Consider the following 12,592-nt stretch of genomic DNA (forward strand, 5'->3'; position numbering starts at 1 on the left):
TTAAAAATAGCTTTACTAAAATCACTAAGAAGTAATAAGACTTTATCGGAGACAAATACTTCACCCACAACATTCCAAATTTCTCATCTGTTTTGTTTTAATATTTACATCAATAAAAACACTGGAAATAAAAGTGGTCGATGAGGGAGAAGAGAAGGGAGAGAGTGAGAAACGTGAACATGAAGGAGAGAGAGAGAGGGAGAGAGGTAAAGAAAGAGAGAAGGATCAGTTATTTTATATATATTTATTATTTCCTTTGAGCTGTCAAAGCAATTGTTGTTGTAGAAACAACAAGGCTGAGAGAAGTTATGGTAATAAACAATAAAAGGAAAAGTCAGAATTCTTGGACACATATATCTACTAATACCAATTTGCCTAGCAGATATTTCGTCTTCAGTTCTTTTTGGGAGGTTTTGTTTTTTTCCTGAAAGTTTTTTTTTTTTTAATTTTAATATTTGTGGAGGAGGTGTTACAATTTGTTTGTATGAGAGTGTTTATGTGTGGGTGTGGGTGTGCTTTTATTTTTTTCTTTTATTTTTTTTTGTAATATTTTTTTTACTTGGAATTTCTGTTTAGTTTTCAGCTAACAATACAAGAAGCTGAATATCAGCTGTCATTTGGAAATGTTTATCTGTCTCTGACAGTTTGGAGGAGGAGGAGGAGGAGAGAGAAGAGAGAAAGAGTCACAAAAAAAAAACAAAACAAAAAGCTTGTGTCCATCTGGTTTGGTTGATTGATCATCTTGCTATCTTTCCATTTGGTTAATAACAAAGCAGACCATGTGTTGTTGTTGTTGTTGTCACCATCTGTGATCTTCCTTCTGCTTCCTGCTCCAGTGCCACCGCCACCAGCATCCAACCCCCCCCCCTTGTACATACAGGCATACATACACCACATCACTAACTGCCAAACCAACCACCAACACTAGTCAGCCACTATCACAAACTCTCATCGCTCTCCATGGCCTGCAATTGAAGGTCCTCGTGATCAATATTGGAAATGTTAGAGGAATTGCTACGAGAAGCAGCCTCTTGAGAATCAGCCTCTCCACCGTTGTCGTCAACACCAACTGCAAAATTAGCAAAAAGAAGGAACAAAATATTATGGACCTGTTCAAATCTAAGAAAACAAGACATTTAGTAAAAATAAATAAATAAAAACCTATTAATATCACTTGAGTTTGTTTTGTTGTTTTTTTCCTTCAATTTTTCAAAGATAAGAGACATTTTTCAACCAAAGAAATAATAAAGATACACAATAAGTGGGAGATTTCAAGTGTTGGATTACTTGACTGATATTGCTTAGGAATTGTAACTTTACCAAGTCATTAGTCATTGTGTGATGTTCTATAAAAAGGTATGTAACTCTGCTTGACTTGAGAAAGGCAAATGAACTAATTCCATAGAAGCATCAAGTGGTTAATGGGAGGAGGAAGGGCAGACAGCTATGAAAACAAAACCTGGTTCTTAATCCATGGTTGCTAACAAGTTAAAAGCAAAATCTTCCACAAAGACTTAGGTGTGGCTAGGCACAGACCTGCCTGAGTGCTAAGAACCACCTGCTTCTCAACCACATGCTTCCAGGTTCAGTCCCAATGCATGATACCTTGGGCAAGTGTCTTCTCTCATAGCGACAGGCCAACAAAAGCCTTCTGAGTGGATTTGGTAAACGGAAACTGACAGAAACTTGTTGTGTATTTGTGTATATTTATATACATACACAGGGCCTCTCGCTCAGGATGAAAGGTAGACTGTATGATGCATGTGTGCAAACTGCCATGCTACATGGCAGTGGAACATGGGCCATGAATGCTGAGGACATGCAGAGGCTTGAAAGAAATGAAGCCAGTGTGCTTTACTGGATGTGTAATGTCAGTGTGCATACACGACAGAGTGTAAGCGCCCTGAGAGAAAAGTTGGGCATAAGAAGCATCAAATGTGGTGTACAAGAGAGGTGTCTGCACTGGTATGGCCATGTGTTACATATGAATAAAGACAGCTATGTGAGGAAGTGCCACTCCCTAACTGTAGAAGGAACCTGTGGAGGAGGTAGACTCAGGAAAACATGGGATGAGGTGGTGAAGCGTGACCTTCGAACAATGGGCCTCACAGAGTTAATGACGGGAGACCAGGACCTTTGGAGACATGCTGTGGTTGAGAAGACCCGGCAACTAAAGTGAGATTTCAGCCATGCATGTCTGGCCCTGTTAACAATACCCCTGATGCGTCAAGAGATATATGCTTGAAAAGACTTGTTGAGTCAAGTAAAACCAATATCGTAGCTGTGGCCAGTGCTCCCTTACTGGCTCCCATGCCAGTGGCACGTAAAAAGCACCATCCAAACATGGCAGATGCCAGGCCCACCTCGCTGGCTCCTGTGCCAGTGGCATGTAAAAAGCACCCACTACACTCTCAGAGTGGTTGGTGTTAGGAAGGGCATCCAGCTGTAGAAACTTTGCCAGATCAGATTGGAGCCTGGTGCAGCCTCTGGCTCACCAGTCCTCAGTCAAACCGTCCAACCCATGCCAGCATGGAAAACAGACGTTAAACGATAATGATGATGATGATGTGTGTGTGTGTGTGTGAGACTATGTTTGTCCCTCTAAACTGCTTGACAACCAGTGTTGTGTGGGCATCTCTCTCAGAGTGAAAGACAGTGTATGATGCCTGTGTGCGAACAGCTATGCTACATGGCAGTGAAACATGGGCTGTGACAGCCGAAGACATGCGTAGTCTTGAAAGAAATGAAACCAGTATGGTTTGCTGGATGTGCAATGTCAGTGTGCAAGTTTGACAGAGTGTAAGTGTCTCGAGAGAAAAGCTGGGCATTAGAGGCATCAAATGTGTGCAAGAGAGATGACTGTGCTGGTATGGTATGTGAAGGAAGAAATGGAGAACAGGACAAGTAAACACAGAGAAAGGACCCTTTGTCAGTTGTCGGCTGTCTATCTACTCCTCATTTCGAGCATTCAATGACACGCACACACGCACACATCCATGTATCTACAGCAAGACACCTGGATCTGTCCCTTCTACATTTTAAATCTCTCAACTGGCATAAAACTACATACCCTCGATACGACTCCCAACCGTCTCAGTTGAGAAACTTTTCTCGCCTTACCAAGTTAAATGGTGACCTCACTGGTGCTGGTGCCACATAAAAAGCACCCAGTAAACTCTGTAAAATGGTTGGCACTAGGAAGGGCGTCCAGCTGTAGAAACCATGCTTAAACAGACAATGGAGCCTGGTGCAGCTCCTGGCCCTGCCAGCTCCTATTGAATCATTCCAACCCATGCCAGCATGGAAAACAGATGTTGAATGATGATGATGATGAATCTAAATATATACATTCTTAGCTTTACATTCACATAAAAATTTGGAGTGAAAGACTGCACAGGGTGGACAGGGTGTACAATTTCAGTTTCTTTAGAATCAAGTAATCAAGAGATATCTATTTCTAGACAAAGCACCAGTCTTTCACAGTTATCTTCCAAACATCTGATATTTAATCCTGATAACTGTGAAGTGAGAGCTGTAAAAAGCAATGAAATACTTGCAATCCAATCTCTCATGCCCCCAGCCAGTTTACCTAATTTGCACTAAATCCACATAGGTGCAGGAGTGGCTGTGTGGTAAGAAGCTTGCTTCCTAACCACATGGTTCCGGATTCAGTCCCACTGCGTGGTACCTTGGGCAAGTGTCTTCTACTATAGCCTCGGGCCACCCAAAGCCTTGTAAGTGGATTTGGTTGACGGAAACTGAAAGAAGCCCGTCGTATGTGTGTGTGTGTGTGTGTTGGTGCTGTCCCCCACCATCACTTGACAACCAGCGTTAGCGTGTTTACGTCCCTGTAACTTAGTGGTTCAGCTAAAGAAAAAGATAGAATAAGTACTAGGCTTACAAAGAATAAGTCCTGGGGGCCGATTTGTTCAACTAACAGTGGTGCTGCAGCATGGCCGCAGACAAAAGAATAAAAGAGTACTGCTTGAAATGGTCCAAACAAGGACACACGCCTCGCCCCGCCCCCACCGTTTGTGAAGTGGTGAGAAAGTGAGTGATGAGAAGAGAGAACTTAACGAAACTCGTTACAAATGAAACCAATTACTGTCTATTGGTTGGTCAGTTCTTCACTTAAACATCTTTTACTTTTTTCCGGTCATTGGACTGTGGCCATGCTGGGGCACAGCCTTGAAAGACTTTTAACTGAATGAAAACAACCCCAGTACTTAGTTTTCTTAAGAGTGGTACTTAAGTCATTTTTGCCAAACCACTAAGCTATGAGGATGTAAACACACCAACACCAGTTGTCAAGTGCTGACAGGACACACACACACATTACCGAACATATATAATGAGCTCTGCTTGTTCACCAGAAGGCTGCAGTTTGAGTGTTAAAGCACCTAAAAGTCACAGATAGGTGAGACAACTCACCCAGAGTCCCTTTCAGGAGTGATGGCCATCAATGTTTCACCATTTTTGTGGCTTATCAACATCACGTACCTGAACTGAATTGGAGGCGAAACTGGATTACCAGTCTATGACTATATATATATATATGTATATATATATATCATTGTCATCATCATCATCGTTTAACGTCTGTTTTCCATGCTGGCATGGGTTGGACGATTTGACTGAAGTCTGGAGAGCCAGTGGTTGCACCAGGCTCCAATCTGATCTGGCAAGGTTTCTACAGCTGGATGCCTTTCCTAACGCCAACCATTCCAAAAGAGTAGTGGGTGCTTTTTACATGTCACTGGCACAGGAGCCAGTCAGGGGGCACAAGCATCGGCCACGTTCAAATAGTGCTTTTTATATGCCACCAGCATGGGAGCCTATATATATATATATATATATATATATATGTCTTGCAAACAACTCGCACATGCAAGTGCTACCAGTCAAGAACTCCGCATACCAGAAGCCAGCAAGTGTATGGGGTCATCAGGAGAGAATGCGTGCCGTTTCGGGGCCTACCTCTCAACTGCATCAATGCGCACCGGCCCCCCTCACTGATATGAGGCCCCGCTTGCTAGATCAACTGATTAATAAAACAAAGCTCAATATTTCTCTAGCCATCGCTCATCGTCTCTTTTTAACCAAATCCAGTGGCTAGCCTTCTCCACTGTAGTTTGGATATATATATGATGGGCTGGGCTTCTTCCAGTTTCCATCAACCACATTGACTCAGAAGGCTTTAGTTGTCCCAATGCTATAGTGGAAGACACTTGCCCAAGGTGCCATGCAGTGGGACTGAACTCAGGGTGGGAAGCAAGCATCTTACCATACAGCCATATCTTTAGTCTCATAACTTAATATGTAACACTCCAGAACACTGTGTGCATTTAAAGATTAGGTTATCTAAATGCTAAAACAACTTGAGGGTGGGTGTGTGTGTATTGGAGCATTACAATCAACTGAATGTAGAATGTATCTGATGACAATCTGAAACTAATTGGTATTAAGAATCAGTAGCAAGCTGAGAATGTACAATGAAGCTCTGATTACCATTCAATACAAACAGGAATAAGTAAATAGGTGCATACATAATCAATAAATGGCCATAACGATTCTAACAAAATACACGACTAATCAAGAACCTTCCCTGCATCATTCCCATGTTATTTCAATCCTACAGATTCTCACAGGAGAGGGTAAACATCTTTATCAATTATGTCCACTTTCAATGCTTTGTAATTGTTTAAAGCAGTTTTGGAATTTAACAAAACAATTTCCAATGCAAAGATGAATAGCAAAAAGAAACTAAATTAACTCAAGTAAATCAGATGGTTATTCTTCATCATTTAACATCTATTTTCCATGCTGGCATGGGTTGGACTGTTTGACAGGAGGTGGCCAGCTAGAGGGCTGCACCAGGCTCCAATTGTCTGTTTTTGCATAGTCTCCTCTAAGGTCGGATGCCCTTCCTAACACCCACCACTTTACAGAGGCCCCAGCATAGGGGCTCTTTAAATGGCACCACCACGGGTGATTTTTACAAGGATTTCTAATCAACAGACATTAATGCCAGCTCAGTTGTCTCCTTTTGTCACACCTTGTCAAATCTTTTCATCTCAAAAGTGTATCTTCCAAAACACTTACCCTGCTCATATTTTTTCTCCAATCACCAACTTGCAGGTGTTCGATTAGGACACCAGAAATTCCAACCTTTCAATCTACCGTTAACCCAATACTAAGAGAGTCCAAAAGGATTTTGAAGCATCATTCTTTCCAAACCAACAAGAAAAATACAAAAAACAAAAAAGATACAATAAAGGACAAACAGTGATTAATGTTTCAAAATGCTTTACCTGGATCATTCATTTTGACAAGAGAATCATCATCGTCTGTTACATAGCGTTTATCTATGCCTTCTTTAATTTGATTATTTATACCTTTTGGATCCAGGTCCATTGCCCAAGAAAAATTAGACAGAGCTAAATGGGTATTTCCAAGTTTTTTATGTACCTGCAAATGCAACAGAAAATTTTAGATTTTAATCCAGATTATCACTCAACAAATTTTATTTCATTTCAAATTGTTGCCAAAGTTTATTTCTGTTATGACATTAAAATGAAGGACTTCAGAATTACAACTCAAGCTTGTAGGAGACAATGACCAGCGCAATAGAGGACCTGTGATATGGAAGGAGACCATGACAGAAGGCCCTCCAAAAAAACATTACACAGTGGTTGACATTATAGAAAGGGGGTGCACCTGTAGCAACTATACCAAAAAAAGAATATGTAGAAAAAGACTAGGTAGGAATTCCATAAAGCAAACTCTTTTATTGAGTATGGGCAGACAAGGGGTGGAGTGGGACCAGAAAGAAATTGGAAGAGGAGGTAAAGCTTCACATCCAACAGAGGCAGAGGGATAGTCTGCAGTAAGAACACAAGTTCCTACAAATGTTTAAAAAGCTCTGCAGTTGATGGCTTCTTACCACGATGACTTAATTAGTAGAAGAAGTGGCAGTTGTAGTTGTCTTCATCATCATCAATGCCAGTTTTCTATGTTGTTATGCATGGAATGGAGAACTGCACCATGCACCAATTGTCTGTTTTGGCCTGGTTTCTACAGCTGGATGCCCTTCCTAACAGCAACCACTTTACAGAGTGTAGCTGGGTGTTTTTTTTAAGTGGCACCAGCACCTGCAGGGGTGCCAAGCATCTTGCAAGACAAGGACCTCTCAGTTGAGAGAGGGAGCAGAATTGAAAGAAGTGGCCATGTGCCAGGCGAGAGGTAGGGGTACAATAGAGGAACAAGGATAGCTGGCTGACGACAGGAAATACTTGGTTACCTCAGTAGGACAAGGAAGAACAGGCAGGTGGAAGAGAGTTAGAGAGAAAAATAGAGAGAGAGAGAGAGAGAGAGAGAGAGAGTCAGAGTGAAGGATAGAATGAGAAGTATTCGTGAAGCTACCTCTGCTGGCAACAAAATGATTCAGTCAGAGTGAAGTGCAGATTGTATGATGCCTGCATATAAAGTGCTATGCTGCATGGTAGCAAGATGTGGGTCTTGTAATGAGGAAGATTTGTGAAGAAGGCAACACAGAAATGAGATGAGCAGGTTCAAGTGAACGAGTTATGGGGGACTGAACGCAGACAAGCTGAAGGGACAATTGGATATTAGAGAAATTCAATGGAGAAAGCAAAAGAAAAGACTACACTGACAGAGGAATATCATGGAGAGAGAAAGAGAGAGAGAGAGAGAGAGAGAGAGAGAGAGAGAGAGAGAGAGAGAGAGAGAGAGAGAAAGAGAGAGAGGATGACAGCAAGATAAAATGTTAAGTGGACAGAAACCATGAAGAAAGAGAGGTCAATGAAGTATGGGACAGAATGGTGAAGACTGATCACAAAGGACTGAATGTTACAGAGATAACCAAGGGTTACAACTTGTAGCAAAGCCTTATGCTAGAGAGGACAGCCAAACCTATACAGACAAAGAAAGAAACACATGTAAAAATGATGGATGCAGTCGTGTTGGTGGAGACTGGAATGCCTGACAAACAACTACTGAGTCTCTCCTGACCATTATATTAAGTTTGTACATTACTCTTCTGTTACTCTGTGTTGAATCCCCTCACCATTATCCCTTCTTTATCCACCCCCAACATTTCCCATCACTCTCTTCTCCGATCACTCATTACTGACATTAGTCCTCCTCTCTTACCAGCATGTCTTCATCACTCTCTCCTCTATCACTGTTGACGTCCATCATTCTCTCTACTCCTCTTGCAATTTCACTCATCCACGTAGCACATAAAAAGCACCATTTGAGCATGGCCGTTGCCAGAACTGCCTGACTGGCCCTTGTGCCAGTGGCACGTAAAAGCACCTACTTTTGGTTGGTGTTAGTAAGGGCATCCATCTGTATAAACTTTGCCAGATCAGATTGAGCCTGGTGCATCCTCTGGCTCACCAGTTCTCAGTCAAACCATCCAACCCATGCCAGCATAGAAAGCGGACGTTAAACGATGATGATGATGATGACTATTCTCTCTCTCTCTCACACCACATCCCACTGCCCAAGATGTTTCCAAACTAAAGCCATTGTGTAGATGTCGATCAGTCTGTAATTTCCCTCCCATCACATTAGGAAGCCTGTCACTATTACAAGAGGTGGATATTGGTTCACAATCAAAAATGTCTTATTCACAGCAGTCCAAGATAGACATGGCATGGTTCCAACAGGACACAGCAGCAGCTCACAGAGCAAGGGACACAACCCAACCGCTCAGTCATTTTTCATAAGAAGAATCTCCATGGTTGTGACATCATAGGCTTGTCACTACATCCTCCTAATCTAACGACCCCTGTTCTTCCTGCGAGGGTTGCCTCAAAGAAAATGTTTTATGCCGTCAAGCCTCAGACACTCCAACAGATGAACAACAATATTTGCAGCTGAAATCTAAGCACTGAAACCTGAAACATTAGGTGTCGTTGAAAACACCTTAGAAGGGCACATTTGTGCAAACCAAAAAAATGGGTGCTGCAATAATTTGTCAATTTAAAACCAAAAATAAAGGACTTATTAAATACCTCAAAGCCTCATTGAAATTTTTGCTCCATGCTCTAGCATATGTAGACTATTTTAAAACATGGAAGCACCTCGTACATTGCAATGTTTTACACACCAATAAAGTTTTAAAAGCAAAGAAAAACACTATTTTTATGCACCCTCCATTATTATGAGAGATAATAAAATGGTGTGAAATATTAAGTGCGAAACACTGATAAGAAGAGGAGCTTTACCATCAGAACTACACAATAAAAACTCAATTGTCAACGGTATTTACAAGTTGTTTCCCCTCCCTTGGCCGAAGGGAAGTAATTCTTTCAACCAAATATTGATATTTGTTGCTTTCGAACGCAATATGGGATTTTAGAACTAGAAACCACAAACTAAATGAAGACGTGGCTAATACTGTCCCATCAGTAACTTTATTATAATAATGATGATGGTGATGATGATGACGGTGATGATGGTGGTGGTGGTGGTGATGATGATGATGATGATGGTGATGATGATGATAGACGTCTTTCTAAATGATGGAAAACAAAAGTTGAGCTCACCAAGAATTGAATTCAGAATATTCCAATGTTGCAAAACATTTAACCTATTTCTCTATTTCTGCCATTCATAATATTCAAAAGTTTGGCAATATTCAACTCATTTGCTTTATTCATCAAGTTACAAGAGAAGCAGCCTGGCATTCAAAGTAGAGGCCATCCACATTTCACCATCTGAAGCCACCTGTCTCTGCTAGTTCTTTGATCTCACATTCATACCAGTTCCTGTCCTTCACCAAAGCTTCCATCCCCTCTTGGTTGACGAAATGTAATGAGTGCAGGAAGTGAACCATGGATCAGAGCAAGTAATAATTCAAGGGAACTGGGTCCGGACCATACGCTGCCAGTGTAAATCAGTTCAATTCACACAAGTTCCTGCACTTTATGTTGTTCGAGCAGTGTGAGGTCTTGTCTTGCTGCAGAACACTTCACTTTCTCTTAACCAATACCAGGTATTTCTGCCACCCAACTGCTTAAGCTGTTTGGAGTCCAGGTCGGCATCGATACTTTGTCCATCCAGAACAAACTCATAGCGAATTATCCCCTCGTAGTTCCAGCAGACATAGAACATCACACCTTGTTTTCGAAACATCCCATTTTAGGAGACAGTTTAACCACTTGCTTAATCACAGCTTATGTTAGAATTGCAGAAAAATATCTTCCTTGGATTATTATTTGTTCCGATCTGTGGATCACTTCTTGCGTTCACAACGCTTCATCAACTGAGAGGAGTTGGAAGCTTCAGTGAAGGAGTTCTTCTCCTTGAAGGACAAGAATTGGTTTTTGCATTGGATCAAAGAACTAGCAGTAAGGCAACTTCAGACGGTGCAACGTTATGGCCTCTTCTTTCAATGTTTCGTTGCTTGTTCCCACTCGATGAATAATGCAAATAAGTTACCAAAATATTGCAAGACTTTTGATTCAATAGAACATGTGAGAACATTTGACATCTTTGTTTTTTGTTAATGAGCTAACATGAATGGAAATGCACTTCAGTGACCAGTGTGACAACAATACTAAAGAAATTCAGTTTTTTTCTTTTAAAAAAACATCAATTTGATTGCATTCAAAATCAAGACTCACCTTTCCTATTAGAAAATATACTAAAGATTCTTTAGGGACAATTTGTTTCAGTTCTTCTAATTCTTCTAAGGCTTCCTGAAAATATAACATTTATGTAAGATTGGTAAATAAATTCAAACAAATGCAAAAAGATAACAAAATCAATACGGCTTACTTTCAAAAGTGATAAATATAGGAAAATTTATAGAAATTGATAGAATCAAAGCATTGGGAAGTGTTTACCAGCAAATGTCTTCCAAACTGACTTAAGCATAAAAATGGGGACAGTATATTGTAGTTCAGGTTCTAAGTGCTACCAATTTTAGCATGAACTATAGAAAGGATACATTTTACTTATGGACGATGATGACGATACTTACTTTATGTTTATCATTGGCAAATAAAATGGAAGCACGATGGAATTTACAAAGAGGGTTGTTGGGATCAATAGAAATGGCTCTATCAAGGGTCTGTAGTGCCATTTCAGATTTCTTCAATGCATGTTGTACCTATAAGAAAAGAAAGAAACAACTGTTATGCCAGATTCTTTAAACTAAGTTTTTAAAAATTAAGAAAAAAAATTCAATGAACCTTGTAGCAAAACTATGTTCTTGATAAAAACCGTTCAGAAGGAGAAAATTAGAAGTTTGGGTTTGTGTCAGGAAGGGATATCACTGATGTCCTCTTCTTAGTGAGACTTCTGCAGAAGTTCTTAGCAAGCCATTAATACCCAGCAGTCACTGAAGAAGTCTTTCAACAGAATACAACACTCTGTGGTCTGATGGTCAAAAAGAAAATTAAGATTAGATGAATGGCTTGTGACAAAAGTAGAAGCCATGTCCAGAAATGCTGTCAATAAGATAAGGATTAGCAAAGTGCTCAGCAAGAAATTTAGTAGGCAGGTAAGTAAGCCAGGTGGTCTGGTTCTCAACCCAATTCTGTTTATTATAGTTCTTTAGTTGTTACAGAGAAGTTTAGAAATGGCTGTCCAAGAAAACTTCAGTAAGTCAGTGGCCTAGTTCGCATAGCTGAATCTATTGAATTAGAGTAGAAATTGCAGACAAAACCTGGAATCAAAAAGTCTTGGAAAAAAAAAAAAAGAAACCAGAAGAATTTAGTTAACAAGAAAGAGGAGAGAACTTTACTGCTGCCTAGAAATTGGATGTAGTTGATAAGCAAAGAGGAGTTCCATCCAATGCATCTAATGTAAACTGAATGCACAACAGGTGCAACGGGATCACAAGTGGCCTGACGGAGATGCAACAGATATTCAAGAGGAACCACATCAGGCTTCCTTGCCTGTTTGGGCATGGTTTCTATGGCTGGATGCTCTTTCTAATGCCAACCACTTTACAGAGTGTACTGAGAGCGTTTCTTTATGCCAACAGCACCAGTGCTTTCTATGTGGCACCATCACCAGTGCCTTTTACATGTGAAAAACTGGAAAGAAAATTACACAAACGTGCTTCACTAGTTGTGTAATGTTAGTGTACAAAAGCAACAGGGCAGAAACAAACTGATAGACAAACTAGGTGTAAGAGGAAAGAGATGTGGTACGCAAAAGGAAAGACTGCGCTTGTACAGATATGGGTTATGCATGAAGGACAACAGTTAGGGCTAAGAAGTAAACGAGTGGAAGGAACTGGCAGGAAAGGTAGACCAAGGAAGGCATGGGAAGAAGTAGCGAAGAACTGATCTGAAGATGCTCTTGCAAAATGGATGACCAAAAACCACAACCAGTGAGACACTGTGAAGATGACCATCCAACAAGTATTGGAAAATGGACATAGAACAATGACTAAGAGTCATCATCATCATTTAACGTCTGCTCTCCATGCTGGCATGGGTTGGACGGTTTGACCAGAGCTGATGAGCTGGAGAGCAGCACCAGCATCCAGTCCGATTTGGCATGGTTCCTATAGCTGGATGCCCTTCCTTATGCCAACAATTCCAGGGGT

At 40.8% G+C, this 12,592-nt stretch overlaps 1 protein-coding gene across 1 annotated transcript in view; it reads right to left on the reverse strand.

Moving 5' to 3' along the window:
- Nucleotides 1–229: 229 nt before the first annotated feature.
- LOC106884236 (cell division cycle protein 27 homolog) overlaps nt 230–12,592 on the reverse strand; it is a 50,141-nt gene continuing 37,778 nt past the window's right edge. Inside the window, exons 17-20 of the mRNA XM_089340366.1 lie at nt 11,015–11,143; nt 10,656–10,730; nt 6,312–6,468; nt 230–1,069 (exon numbers count right to left, since the gene is read on the reverse strand). Of these exons, the coding sequence (XP_089196492.1) occupies nt 939–1,069; nt 6,312–6,468; nt 10,656–10,730; nt 11,015–11,143 (492 nt within the window). The 3' untranslated portion in view covers nt 230–938. The remainder of the gene's footprint in view (nt 1,070–6,311; nt 6,469–10,655; nt 10,731–11,014; nt 11,144–12,592) is intronic.

Source organism: Octopus bimaculoides, chromosome 2 (assembly GCF_046866305.1).
Source record: "Octopus bimaculoides isolate indiv1 chromosome 2, ASM4686630v1, whole genome shotgun sequence".
Classification (NCBI taxonomy): domain Eukaryota; kingdom Metazoa; phylum Mollusca; class Cephalopoda; order Octopoda; family Octopodidae; genus Octopus; species Octopus bimaculoides.